Consider the following 15,273-nt stretch of genomic DNA (forward strand, 5'->3'; position numbering starts at 1 on the left):
AGGTAGTGTTTTTTCTAGAGTGTGGCTTCAGATAAAAAACATCCGACTCAAAAATATTAAAAATATTTGACTCCGACTCCGGCCTCTTTAAAAATTTCGATTCCGACCCCAGAAAACTTTCAACTTTTGCATCATAGTTTCATCTTATTATCACTACTAAATATGAAATGTTTTGAAAAACACTTAAAATGAGTCAATGTAATTGTCTTTCTTATTAAAATTGTATTTTTTTTTTATATTTTATAAAATACCAAAAAAATTATGTGATTATGTGATTTTATCGACATTATTAACATTTATTTTCAGTATTAAAGATGATTGCATACATATTATTTTCCAAAAACACTATCTTAAAAAAAATTTAAAAAAAGAAAAAATAATTTTTTTTATTTTTTACACAAAAAGTATTCGACTGTTTATGTTTTTGTGAAATGTAGTTTGGTATTATCCATGGGTATTTACATAACATAAGCTTATAAAGTTCCACTTTTAAAACTTATCGTCTAATTTTCGCCCATAAACTCTGCATCTGTTAAGTAATTAATCATTTTTTGGTTATTTTCGGTAGCAGCACCACTCTTCTCTCCCAGAATTTTCACTTTATGCTTGCATGTTTGCTCACTACCGGTTTAGCTGTTGTAGAAAATTTCACAATTTAATTTGATGCCTTTTGCAAGTTTTTATGGTTATTTCTGGTGGCACTCTTTTGTACCTGGCTAACCTTGCTAACCTTTTTATATGCTAGTAAACGCTATGTGTGATAATTTTATATTAAGTGTTTTTTTTTATTTCTCCGGTTTTTGTTGGAAAAACCAGAATGTTGAAGTCGGAGATTTTTGCCGAAGTAGGAACTTGCGAGAAAATCTTGCAAAAGTCGAATGCTTTTTTTGTGTAAAAAATGGATTAACAAAATAGTTAAAATAAATTAAAGTTTAACTGAAAAATTAAATTTTTACGTCACTTACGCAAGATATAAGAAATTTAATTGTTTCATCAACGTTAATGTTGTCTTTGGCAGATGTTTCAAACCAGCCTGCGTAACCCTTTGATTTACAAAACTCCTCTAAGTTCCCCGTTACGAAAGGTTCGCTCTCCGAATCTTTGTCTTTCTAGTTTTGGTATTTTATTAACATCAGAAAATGGCGCACAAATAAGCTAATACATGAAATCCTATTTACCTATTAAATTGTTAAATTAATTGATTCAAAGAATACAAAAGATGTCGTTTTTAATGTTCTATCTATCTAATTAATCTATACATTGTCTCATTTATTTGGGCATAGCTCAGGTTGAATGTCAATCGGAACAAGACTGCTTTATTGATTGTGATTAAGTGGTTAAAATATCTTCTAACCTGACATTAACATTTTCTAAATAATATAAATCAGGTCAATTTTTTATTTTGTAAAAAAATCAAAAACCTTATTGCCGACTAGTACGCAAGGTATTCTGTCTCCATTAGGCAAGGAAACTTTTTCATCCAAATCCTCCTTCCATCGATTGCAACCTTCAAATGAACTCATCTTGTTAACATCATAGACAAGGATGCATCCAACTGCTTCTTTGTAATACACTCGAGTCATGTTTCCGAAACGTTCCTGCCCTGCGTTTGCAATTTGTGGACATTTTTGAAAATGAGCAGCTCTTTAAATTATGGTAATGACAAAAGCGTATACTTCGAAAGCTCAATGCAATTACCAATATAATAAAAATTCACGTTAAACAGTGGAACATATCTAATAAAAAATAAATAAACAATAAAAGAACGATGAAGAGGATGCCAATGAAGGTAAATAATAGTGAAAGAAAAAAGAAGTGACTTATGGCAAGAAGGAAGAATGCGACTAACCCGCAACATCCCACAGCTGCAACCTCACCACTCTTTCATCATCCCATTCAATGACTTTCAACGCAAAGTCCACGCCAATCTTTTGTGATTTCGTTGATTAAAAATAAATGAATGTGTTAAGCTTAATGAATGGTTTTAAATTGAATCATTACACAAATGTTTTACATTCTAGCCATCGATCGAAAATATTCATGAAACAACATATGATCTGAAAATTCTTGTACTCAATAAAAATTATATTTTATTTGTGTTTCTTGTCTTATGCGGAATTTTTTTCTGTCAAAACATTCTACACCTTTTCACCGCAAGGCTGTCATACATATTTAATATAATTTAAAAAAATATTTTTTTAAAAAAGACTGTTCAAGAAAGTAGAAAATAACAACAACGACGTCATCCATTTTCTACTACCACCAATTAAAACTACAACACACAACCTTCGTCAGCGCAAACATAACCATCAAGTCGCCACCCAATCTACATATCAGGAAAAGACTTTCATCACAAGACACCTCAAACAAAACTTTATCATTCACACTACTAGTTTTTATTTATCACCTCACTAAGTCATCACCTAGTCTAATTTGCTTTTTATGCCATTTCTTCATTTTATTGCCATTTTCTTTTCTTTTATTTATTTTATTATTTATTTTATTTTATTTTTCATGTTTAAACATTTTTCTTTCTCCGTTTCTTTTTATTTATTTATTTACTTATTTGTTTAATTTTGTAATACTGCATTGCATGCTATAACAGTTTCTGCGTCTATCAGATCCTGATTTTTAAAGAATAATAAAAAAATTTTTTGAAAAAGTATAAGTTTAATTTTCTAATTCATTTGTCGATGAATTTTTGTAATATTCCAAAGTTAAAAAGTATGAAGAGCTTCATTTTAAATTTCCTCGCTACAGAGAACTATGGAATTTTTTTGCTTTTAAGCGTCCAATAAATCTAACAAGTTTGAAGTTTACTTCGCGATTTTCCTCAGAACCACTTTTCTTCTGTTATTGAATCAAGGTATTTCCCATTTAGTCCTTATAGTTAATTTTTACAGAAGGTTGGCTGTTGAATCAGTATAACGGTAATACACCAAACAAATATTGAAACATCAGCCAAATTTATAAAAAAAAGAAGAGAAATCGATCGCTAGAAAAACTACAAAAAAAACACAGGTTTTAATGAGAACTCCATAACAATATTTAAAAACTTTTTAAGCCTGGCATTGATTAGTAAAAGTTAATTAAACTAGAACTAGACTTAGAATAGTTAATCCTAAGTAATAATAAATAATAACCAGTAAAGTAGTTGCCAACTAAATTTATGAATTAATTTTTAAGAAGTTGATAAATTATAATAGAATAATAATAATAATAGAATGGAATAGAGAGATAGAACTTATTTAATAATTATATCATAACATTTAATTATTGATTATTTTTGATTTTAATAATAATATCTTAATAATGATTGAAAATTGCAAAAAAAACTTGTGAAAAGCTAACATACGTTTGTTAAACTACATTAATGAGTGGGAAAGTTTGAACTGAACAATTGTAGATCAAAGGAAATTTCATACTTTTGAATGATCTTCAAGAGTTTAATTTAAATTAATAAAACATGACTAGAAGCACAGATTCAAAATTTCGCGGGGTTAGTGGCGGATGATTTCAATTTTGCTAATTTCCGTACTTCCCCTTTATTCCAGTTTTAGTGGAATGGGTGATTTTATAAATTCTTAGATTGATCACCCTTTTTTCTTTTGCTAATTTTTGTCTACTTTATTACAATATTTTGTATAGAATTTTCAATATTAACTTTTTTCATTGTCTGGGGTGATACACACGCATCCTCCATCCCTGGATTATGCGTACCTACTGCACCTGACGTAGTGAACGTTTGAGTAATTGAGCACATCATACGCAAGATTTTTTGAGCACGAACTTATTTACTACAAGCGTTGTATTTTAACACGACTGACCCAACAATCAATCTTTTATAACTTTATGCTTTTTTAATTATTCTGAAAATGAAGAACATTCAATAACTAGAAAAATATCATTAACATGAAAACACTTTTACTAAATTTTTTTAAATAAATGTTTTTCAATCGAAACTGAAATCGTCTCGTCTTACATACAGTATCGAAGTAGCAGAAGTTTTGATAACAGAAAATCTGCAAACACTCTGGTAATTTGGTTGGAGCTCATGTTTTCCATTTGCACTTTAGAAAAGACAGTTTTCAAACGAAGCCATTGCAGGGTGTTCGTTAAAAGAACAAAAAAGGACATGGCCGTTAATACTGGCCAAGCGAAGCAGTCGATTTTTTAAATAACAGGGAAACATCAAATCAAATACTCAACATAAATGTCATCACCATCAAAAGCACCATATTTTTCAGCAAGACTAACTGTAGCTCGATAATGATCTGAAAAGGAATGATGAACATATCTCTTTATGAAGGATGTCTTCCCTGTGCCTAAGTCGCCGATGACCAAAACTTTGAAGAGATATTCCGTGGTTGGCTACCATGTTCAAATAAAAAAAATTCATTTTTCATTAAACCTTGCATATTTCAAATTAAACATTTTAAAAAATAGAATGATTAATATGATAATTATTTAAATTTGATCTCAATAAATTGTATAATGTAAAAATATTTTAGATTCAATAGAATAAAGAACAAAATCCTTGAGATAAAAACGTGTTGGTGCCAAGTTTTTTTGCTATAAACAAATTTTCAAAGTTGTTAATCCATTTGACGAATTTAAAAATAACGGTTCTACAATATATTGACAAAATGGATGAAAATTTTAATTAAAAAATGAACAAATAATGATAATAAAGTGAGATGAGATATTTCAACTAATTAAAATCATCAAGACATGCTTTTACTTTTCTGTCAGTTGATGACGTTGGAGCGTTGCTGATGTTGGATGATGTTGATGACGGCAATCTATTCATTATCACGTGACAGCACGATCAGTCCAACAAGAAGTTCCTCAATCAATCCAAGCCGTACTAAGTTGTCGTCTCAATAACTTTTACGACTCAACTGCTCAAAAAATGTTGACTTTTTTTACTTAAAATGTTGAAAAAAAATATAAAATCAAAGTCCCTAATTTTAATCGTGTGTGTTTGAATTATAATGAAAAATATACTATCTGGCAAACAATAGCTAGTTTATTGCTAAATGTTAAACCTACCACTCACAAACACATTTAAATTGCGTACAAACGCCTAAAAATTGTACAATGGAATAAGTGTACGATGTTAAATGCAAATCAAAAACTGGAATGCGTTTATATTTCGGTAAGCCTTACTACCTTTTTCTGTTGAACCAGTAGGAGAATGTTTTAAAGCCCGATGAAAAAGTACAATGAGATAAATTTACGTAGACTTATGTTCACGAAAATTTATATATAATAAAAATTAAATTAAATTACAAATATTATCTTATATACTAACGATTCTACAGGACTACTTAGCTGCTAACATACGAATATTTGTATGCACGCATCTATATGCGAATAAATAAAATATATATATATATATATATATATATATATATGTGTGTGTGTGTGTGTGTGTGTGTGTGTGTGTGTTTAAGTGCATGTGAGCCATCATGTCTGTTATGACATTAAAGAAAAAACAGATTCTAAACTTTAAACAATTCAAGAAACCATCACCCTACACTGCAAGAAGAAGATTTTCATGCTTTGCCCTTTCATCAATGGCTTATTATTTAAACTATATAGAATATACTGCACTGCTTCAAAAACTTTTAAAAACAATAACAAATCAAACGATTTTTTCAATTTATAAATTTGAATCAATTTTATTTAAACTAATCGAAAAAATCCCCAATATTTAAAAATGTTTAAAAGCAGCGATTGTACAGAGTGAAATACGTTAAATAGCAATTATGATCGTGCGTTGGGTGCTTTAGTTAAAAAACTAGCACAATAGTAGCTGAACTATAATTGGCCTGTTGGTAATTTCCATTCATTGTCATGAGATAATTAATTTCTATTATTTTGAAACAAAAAAAATATATTAATTCTATTTCAAAAAATAATAAGATAATAAAAACATTAGAAAATAATTTTACACTTTTTCTTTAACTCAGACAGAGAAACAGACACGCACACACACACACACACACACAAACACACATACATATATATATATGTGTGTGTTTGTGTGTGTGTGTTGGAAAGAGACCATATTTTACACAGAATTGTATGAATTCTACCGAATTGTTGGCATTAATCAATTTAAAGTTTGTTTTTTCAATTTTCCTTACTAGAATTTTCTGGAAATTGTTCAATTTTATTGAAATGAGCTCGTCTATGATGGTAACAGCTATTTCGCATGTGTTCCATTCATCTAATAGGTTATTCAGCGTAGCTAATATATGTGGAATTTTATTTTTTTTGCCTCTAACTCCTGGAAAAGATGAAACAATCGCTGCTTACGGTGAACAATTTCCAGAAAATTCTAGTAAGGTAAATTAAAAATACAAACTTTAAATTGATTAATGCCAAAATTCGGTAAAATTCATACAATACTATATATATATATATATATATATATATATATACATGTATATATAACTATATATTACCAACATAACTATATATATATACCTATTATGTTATAACCTTAACTTAACATATTCTTATTAATCTTTACTATTCTCTCATATACCCTTATCTCTTGTATGGAATTATTATTTGTGGTCGTTAGATTGAATGTCATATGTCAGTACAAACTGGTTGACAAAATTTTTTTTATTAGAATTTTTTATAATTTAAAATATTGACATTTCGTTTTATTTTTAACAGTCTGGTTTGTTATCCATTAATCAGTTGCATATATTAAGAGTTTTATTATTTTTTTTATAAGCTAATTGTTTGAAATATATATCCTCAGTTTTACTCTTCTTTGGTGACTTCATCTTCGGCTGCTGTTCGTGGGTTGCGTCATACGTCGGTGTATCGTTCCATTCTGTATTGCATTCTAATTTTATATTAAATGTTGGTGTAATGTTGTGGGAATAGCTACCATTTGATTCGAAGTCGGGTATCAGCCCGGGAATGTTTAAGAAAAGAGTTTTTGAATTGTTGCTAGCTAATTATTTCGTGTAGTTTTCGGTTCATTGGCAATAACTTCATGTATAAGTTTTTTCTGTTTTCGTGTATTTATTTGACTATCTTTTGGAATTGTTTTATTATTGTGATTTTTTGAAACATGCAAGCCCATAATGGGCTTAGTCTGTGTTTTAACATAAATAAATATATATATAGTTTATTATAAAAATATTTTTCCTGAAAAATTCTGAGGTAAGTAAAAAGACGTAGTCAACTTTTCCGAAGCTGCCAAATCTTTACACAAATAGCCTCATAGCATACCCGTTATATTAACATTTAAAAAAAATTTTTTTTTTATCTATACGCTTCATCATGAGCACCAGCCATTTTCTTATTAATTTTAATAAATTGGATAATAATTATAAAATTATTGTTAGAAATACTGAAAATATTCAACCGTAAACTTTCAAAAGCTAAAAGTTCGGTAGATTTATCAAATATTGCATCAATTATGGTATCCTTCCAGCCATATATAAATATTATTGTACAAAAATATCACTTCTTTTTTTAGCTTTGATCAGTTTTCGGTTAAATTTTTCAATATTTCGCACCGTATTTTTTGTTTTTCAACTTATTTATATAAAAAACAATGTTTTAAACCACTTTTTCTATTCATTTTTTTCTGGTCTACAAATATTTTTCTACTGATTTAGTTTCTTTATATATTTTATTTTTAATCACGCCTACCTGCACACGTGTAATGCCTAATTACAAACTAAGAATAGAGATGACAACAAAGAAACAAAATCGTTTCGCAGAATTATACAGTATTTTTATATATTCGAAAGTATAATATAAAACTATTCAACTCAAATAAGAAATTGAAACCTACATACATTACATAAATTTACAACTGTACATTTTAACCAATTTAGACAAATACAAAACAAATAACGCTAAGAAAGAAAGTTCTGTGACAATAATTTATAAATTTTCCTATACAATTCATTACACGAAAGCCATTTCAAGGCCTGCCCCAAATGCAATGCATAAAATAATTTATAAAAAATTATAAAAAATGATAGAATTGAATTTAATTCAACATAAATAAATTATTTGAAGTCACCTGATTAAAATGAGTTACCATATATATCTAAATGAAGAATCTGTTGTTAAAGTTTTATTTAGGTCGTTATGGTTTGATCCATTTAGTGAATGAATAAATTGGACTGGTGTCAAAAATTAAAATTCATCATATGCCTCCTCATGCGAACTCAACCAACAAAACAAAAGATTATAAATACAGCAGAGTAACAACACTGTCACAGATTTCAACAATAATTAAACTTATTTTACCTAATAAAAAATTGTATAAAAAATTACTGAAACAAATTACATATGGTTTAAAAACTAAATATCACTGTGACTTAAGGTTTAGGCTTTTGGTCTAATGTTTGCTGCTGTGCACTTGGCTGAGGTGGTTGTTGGAAATTTTGCTCTTTCAGCAGTTCATGTGACTGAACATTTTGTTGTGACGCTGCTGATGTTTGCTCTATTGGTTGTGCAGATGTGTCTCCTTGTTTGCCAGTTGGATCGGGTATTTGGGGTTCATGGTACAATTGTTGTTGTTGCTGTTGAAGCTGTTGTTGCTGCTTCTGTAACTTTTTCGCTTCCGACACCTGTCTCTCTTTTCTCAGCGTCTTCACGATGTCAGCCATCTTCTCAGGACCAATCTTTAAGTTTTCACCTCCCAAAAGTTCCATGAACTGTCAGCATTTGAAGAGTTGATATGACATGCAATACTTTAGAAGGAATAAATTTCAATGTGGAATGTTGAAATATAACAATGCTGATATCGTTAGCTTTTAGTAACTTATTAATGATTGTAAGTAGCATTAGAACCAAGTGCAAAAATTTTCTTCAAAATAAAAATAACTTACAACACCTTTAAAAGCAATGCTAACAAAAATAATTCAGCCTATCCAAAAAATTTTCTCTTTAATATGAACAAAAATAGATGGTTAATTATGTTGAACATGTGTTCCTTTAAAAATTATGAAAAGTTTTTTTTATCAAATGATCAAATTACAAAGAATGAAGAATTTGTACCAGCACACAGTTTACATTAAGATTAATTGAAAAGTATTAAGAAAACTGAAATAAAATAATAGTAAAAAATAACAATATAAACGAAATAAACTGAAATAAAATACAAAAGAAATTGATTAAAAAGCGAACCCTGGAAACTTCTTGGTAGCTGATAAGACCATCCTGGTCTTCGTCCAAAATCTTTGTGATCATCTCATACTTAGACTGTGATTCAGGATCTTTCTTTAGAGACTCAAGAGCTCCAATGAGTTCGGACACAGTAACCATAGTTTCTCTTGAATTTTGAAAAAATTGAGTAATTTGGAGAGACAAAGACAACTAGTAAAAGGTAATATGCATGAATAACATCAACTATAAAAGTTATCCCAAAAAAGTTTCTTGATCTCTTGATAAACATAAATTACAAAGCTTCCAGCAACAAAACACCCCTCACTCACTGTTTCTCGAGCATTTCTTTTGCACTGAGATCTGGAACGTTGTCTCCCAAACGACCCCCGCTTACATCCATGAAATCCTTCAACTTTTGCTTGTTGAGAACTGCCTGATCATCTACAATTTCAACAGTAGGTTGTTTCTTCTTCTGAGTTTCAGCGGCTAATGTTTCTACCGTTGAGTCAAGTTTTGCAATCATTTTCTCAACTTTTTTTGTCAATCTTTTAGCAGCTTTAGATTCCTCGAGACCAACTAGAGGAGTTTCTCCCATTGTTGCTGATGACTCAATGACACCTTTCAACTGGTCAATGTTCTGGTTGGTTGAAAAAATGATTACAAACCAGTCATCATGAAAGTGGTCATTAGCCGTCAAAAATAATTATAATTATTAATGTTTTAAACTTAATCTGAGGAGTATTAATTTTTTAAAAATTTATAAAATAATTTGATTCACCAGAAAATATTTTTCTGAACATGCAAAAACCATCAGAATCACTCCATGTTAAAACAAATGTAGACTACGTTATAAAAGGATAATAATAAAAAAAATGCAGAATTACCAAATGATTCCCATTGAAACAATATTATATTTAACACGCCACCATCTCATCAGGCATTCAGCAGACAAACCTCTTTATATTCTGTAAACTCTTCCTTCAAGTTCTTCAGCTCCTCAACCTCAGCTGTAAGCTTCGATTTGGAGTCTACGACCATCTCCAGCACCTGCTCCAACTTCTCGAGGTCTTTTGTATGGATTTCCTCCTTAGCAACTATTTCGTGCAAGCATCTAATATTAAACTATAAAAAATTTTGCAAATTCACAACAGACACTGATTGCAAGTTTAGTTGCTGATATGTCAGCCATACCAAAAATATTTCTGCTATTGCTTTCTTCCATTAGGAGCTGGTTTTCAGTTTACGTAGAAATATAAACGCGTTGAACTTGTACAGATTATCCATAACATGATGCATTGTTAATAAGAAGGAGCAACAAAACATTTATATCCATAAAGTTGAATTTTAAAATGAAATGATTTGAAATGTGATGAATAAATAAGATAGATAGATAAACGGTCAAGTTAGACAGACAGACAGACAAACCAATATGATCAAGAGAGGCAGCCTTGTCAGGTAGAACCTCCTGTCCTGGTTTCGATATTGTGGTCTGAACAACTTTTGCAGAAGCTTCCTTCTATAAGGCCAAGGCAACAGAAAGATTAGTAAAAATAATGTTGTGACATACTTGCTGATACTAGAGATGCACCGAATCTAACCAAAGATAGATTCACTATTCGACCGATGGCCGAATACCGAGAGTCCAAAATATTTTTGAAATTTTTTTTCAAAAATGAAAAAACAAGTCATTGAAAAAAACAGTAGACGATTCATTTTTATCAAACAATTTTTTATCTTGTTCAATTTCAGATGTTTCAATAGCTAAGATATTCATAATAAGTAATAATAAAAAATAATAACTACATTATTCTAAAGGTAAAGAAAAGTAATGACTAAAACGGAAGTTGTAATATTCAGCTTTTAAAAATGGTCAAAACAAAAGCCAAACCATAAATTTTGGCCAAATACTCGGTGCACCCCTAGTTGATACTGTGAACATTGATTAAGTCAAGAATGACAGCATTTACAATAGCAGAAACGCATTTGAAACGATACCAGCAAACAGCAAAACGAAAAAAAGAATAGCGACCTCTATGTATTCATTACTTAACTGAGTATTCTTCCGTTGGGCTTAGCTTATTGTAAGAATGAACAAATGAGATCTGTAATCTAAGAAATACCAAATAAGCTATATCTAGATCTCACATCCAACCTTGAAGAACTACATCGCTAATGAAGGTAATTAATGTTATAAAGCACTTGCTGATTCAGTGCATCAGTAGCAAAATACAGAAAAGCAGTCCTTATCAACTTATATAGGTAAATAACAGTCTTATAATGATCATCAACATTTCCACAGTTATCATCATCATTATCACAATCACCACCATCATCCTTATAATCATTATCACCTCTTTCACTCCTTCCACTTCCATCTTCTCCATTTTGATGAGCATTTCTTCCTGCTTGATGACCTCCAGTTTGGATTTGTTGTCCACTCTGTCACCTGTCTTCTCCAATATTTTCACTTTCGCTTCCTCCGTCTAATTAAATGATAATTATTTTTAACAGTAACTATGCTTGCTAATAAAAACACTTTATAAAAAAATTAAATGACAATAAATTTCTGGAAAAAATGGTTTCGTCATTTCACAACTTTAAAAGCATTAGCAAAATCATGTACAATCTATGTGCTGGTTACACAAACACACACCCACATACAGACACACGCACACAACACACACCGACACATACGCACCCTTATACAATAAAAATCTGTTAATTGGATCAACTAGCCACTCACTATGTTGTCCCATGAAAAGATCAAAGCATTTTTTCTCTGGTTTGACTTGCACATATTAAATACATTGCGGCTTATTTATGACTGATTACATTACGTTATATGAGATGTAAATTGCATTGCTAAACTGTGAAGTGTTTGATGTTCAGATATCCGGATCATGACGTTGTTGATACTTTAATAACATCTAATGGCTAACATCGCTATTTTAACAAGTCGATCACAAAAACCTAAGACGAGGAGTGTTAACAGTCAGGAATTGAAATGTAGTGCTACCAGTGACTCCAAGAGAGCAGAGTTTCAAAACTAACAAAAACAAGTGACTTATGAGTCTCACTAACTTCAAAAACATTAACCATATGTTAATTTGACCTACTATGCATGCAACAATATATTTGAAGAATCAAAAAATGATAAGATAACTGCTATGATTAAAATCTTCCAACCAAACACATACCAACACAACGGCATCAACATATATTGAACATGACTGAAGTGAATATGAATGATGTATGAAAATGAATGAGACACCAACCAGTGTTTCTGGTAGAGCAAGTATGGTTGCTTTAAGTTGGTCCTCTGTAGAAATATGCTCAGGAAAGTATAGCGTCCTTGAGAGCAGCAGCAGAGAGGTGGGTATCTTCATGTTGAGGTGCAGGTCGAGCCACTGCAGCAGTTGAGACTTCAATCTTTCTTCGGGCACTCCAAATGATCTCATGCCCCTCTGTCTAAAATTTTATTGTATTATTATCTGTATCATCCAAATCTGTATCATCAATATGATATCAACAAATGTCATCAAGCATCCATTCAATCGGTTCTGAGGTCTACAGCTAGACTGCTACATGCTGTGACATTTAGAGACTCGACAAATTAGTAGCCATAGCTGACTACACCAAAAAAAGAACTTCATTGGCTATCGATGGAGGACAGAATTCAATTCAAAATAGTTCTCATAGTAAAAAACCATCTAACTGGAAAAGCACAAGTTCATTTGAAAGAGATGTTAGTTTCAGTTTTGAATGTTCCTGAATAAAATTGACTGTAATAAGAGAAACACTGAGATTTCGTCAGTCCTTCGTAACATCTCATATAAGAACAAGGATGTTTTCAGTTACAAGTGAATTCAGTGAATTGAAAGTAAATAGTGAAATCAGTTGTGAGATCTTCAAAAGCCTCTTGTAAAGTCATTTCTTCAACAGAACGAAGCCCAATTAGAGCCTCTGAAGAGAGTTCATTTGAAGCGCTCTGCATGACTACAATACAATACAACAACAACAATAAAAAAATAATAAAATTATGGCTATAACAAATAGGAATGTGTAGGAGAGCATACCTGCATGCATCCTGCAGTTCCCAGATGGCCATCCCATCGAGTCCCTCATGCTGGATCATCTGCAATTTCATCATCATCATCACTATCATCATGGGATCATCACTATCATCAAACGTGACATCATCATCACCATCATCCGGCACAGCATCACTATCAAACATGCCATCAATATCAAAAATATACTGACATCACTGTTATCAGAACAGTTCACCAATATCGATAAGCAATCAATATAGCAATCATTATCCATTACAACTTACTTCATCATCTCTTTCACTTCTTCACACACTCATTCATCCATCGCAATTCTTTCATCATCTCTTTCACTCCTTCATTCACACATTCCCCTTACCTTATCATCGGCCTCCAGTTCCCTCAACTTCATTTCCAACTGGAACCTGAGAATGTAGCTCGGCCCAACAGGAGTGATGTCCAGTATCTGGCACATGGCTCTCAACTGTGCGTTGGTTAAGTTGTCCAGAGTTAAACTATCTTCAAACAGTTTCGAAAATTTTAAAATCTCTTCATTGGATGTTTGAACTCCAGAAGTTCTTATCTGCAATAAAAAATGTTGAGATTTTAGTAATCTTACAGAAACTCAAAAATATCTAGGTTTTAACACCAATTATAATATGTTGCAACAAATCCAATATACCATGGATTATATTATATGACAAAACGAATGCATGGAAAAATAATTTATTATACCGCCAAATAAAAGCACTATAAACTACATAAAATGACAGCACATGACACAGTGCCAGCCAGTCACCTTGCTCATGAAATCAACAAACTCGTGCACACTCTCCCCGCGAGCATCCTTTCGTTGCAGGGCAGTCTCCTCAATTGTGTCTTGCAGAAATTTCGCCATCTCCAACTTCATCTTCAATCTCTTCCTCTTCTTATCTTGCTATCGGTTCATTACAAGTAGATAACAACAAAAATTAGTATAAATTATAATTAATTAATTGGAAAAAAATATGTTGTTTAATGATTAAAGAACACTAGACATGTTCTGTAACGACGTTTTGATGAAGAGCAAAACAACATGAAAAATGACAAGAAAGTAACCTCCTTATCCTCTTCTTGAAATGTACTTGGTAGCATGCCTGGAAAAAACTTCAAGACAACAGGGAGCAAAAATTCAGCAAAGGGTACAATGATGAAAACAAGGAATGGCACCAAGCGAAAAAGATCAGCTGTCGTACGAACTAACTGTTCAGTAATTTATTTCATTATTTATACATTTGCGTTAATCATTTGTTTCATAAGATCTCTATGCCCATTCATTAAAGATATCAATTTTAAATAAAAGGGGAATAAAAAATTGTGCCATCATCAAATACACATCAAGATCCTTAATAAATATTTATCATTGCAATCGTTAACAATAACCTGCTTCCTTTCCCTTCTCATCAGCGTTTTCCCATTGAGTACTGACCAAATTAACCTGATAGCAACTCGAACGTCAATGAACAACAGACGGAAACCATGGTAGTAATGTTTCAGTTCATTGATGATCCTCGTCGTCAGAGGAGGCTTTGCTGGAGACTTCGGAAGAATGGATGATTCCGATGTAGGAACCAGTCGAATTTTTGCATCGGACGGCATCATCGGCACAAGCACTTGCGTCAATGATGTTTGAGCATCGCTTGAGGCTGCACTTGAAGTTGGTGGTCCAACTGTGGGAGGGATTGCTTTTGTGATGGGAGTAGAAGACAATGTAGATGTCATAATGTTGGTTACATCAATCTCAGGTAATCCAAGAGAAGATGGTGATTGTTGTGGTGGTGATGGTGGCGGTTGTTGTTTTGTCTGTTGCTCTTGCTCCTTCTTAATTGTTTCTTTTATAGCTTCGAGAGTTTCACCAACTTTTGATTCTTGTAAAGAAGAAGAAGCATGCAGAAAACGAAAGTGGCTAAGTGCAACAACATTGCAGCTCGAAAGAGGAAAGCCATGAAAAGGTGATGGTAAATTATTCACTGCCAATGATTTTTTCTTTGGTGAATTCAACTTGCATTCATCTTTTTCCAAAGAGCAA

The 15,273-nt window shown here is 31.5% G+C and overlaps 2 protein-coding genes across 2 annotated transcripts; both read right to left on the bottom strand.

Annotated features, from left to right (window-relative positions):
• Positions 1 to 944: 944 nt before the first annotated feature.
• HELRODRAFT_83199 (hypothetical protein) lies at positions 945 to 4,362 on the bottom strand (the record flags this gene model as incomplete). The annotated part of the gene is made up of 4 exons (XM_009023180.1): positions 945 to 1,109; positions 1,422 to 1,603; positions 1,850 to 1,928; positions 4,258 to 4,362. Coding segments are annotated over 4 exons (531 nt in total), but the record flags the coding sequence as incomplete, so codon positions are not given.
• Positions 4,363 to 8,579: 4,217 nt separating this feature from the next.
• On the bottom strand, positions 8,580 to 14,774 carry HELRODRAFT_130236 (hypothetical protein; the record flags this gene model as incomplete). The annotated part of the gene is made up of 12 exons (XM_009023181.1): positions 8,580 to 8,705; positions 9,178 to 9,322; positions 9,570 to 9,793; positions 10,111 to 10,267; positions 10,566 to 10,645; positions 11,475 to 11,639; positions 12,432 to 12,624; positions 13,233 to 13,291; positions 13,585 to 13,788; positions 14,005 to 14,142; positions 14,304 to 14,447; positions 14,628 to 14,774. Coding segments are annotated over 12 exons (1,782 nt in total), but the record flags the coding sequence as incomplete, so codon positions are not given.
• Between the last annotated feature and the right edge of the window lie 499 nt (positions 14,775 to 15,273).

The sequence above is a fragment of the Helobdella robusta genome, assembly GCF_000326865.2.
Source record: "Helobdella robusta unplaced genomic scaffold HELROscaffold_35, whole genome shotgun sequence".
Lineage (NCBI taxonomy): Eukaryota > Metazoa > Annelida > Clitellata > Rhynchobdellida > Glossiphoniidae > Helobdella > Helobdella robusta.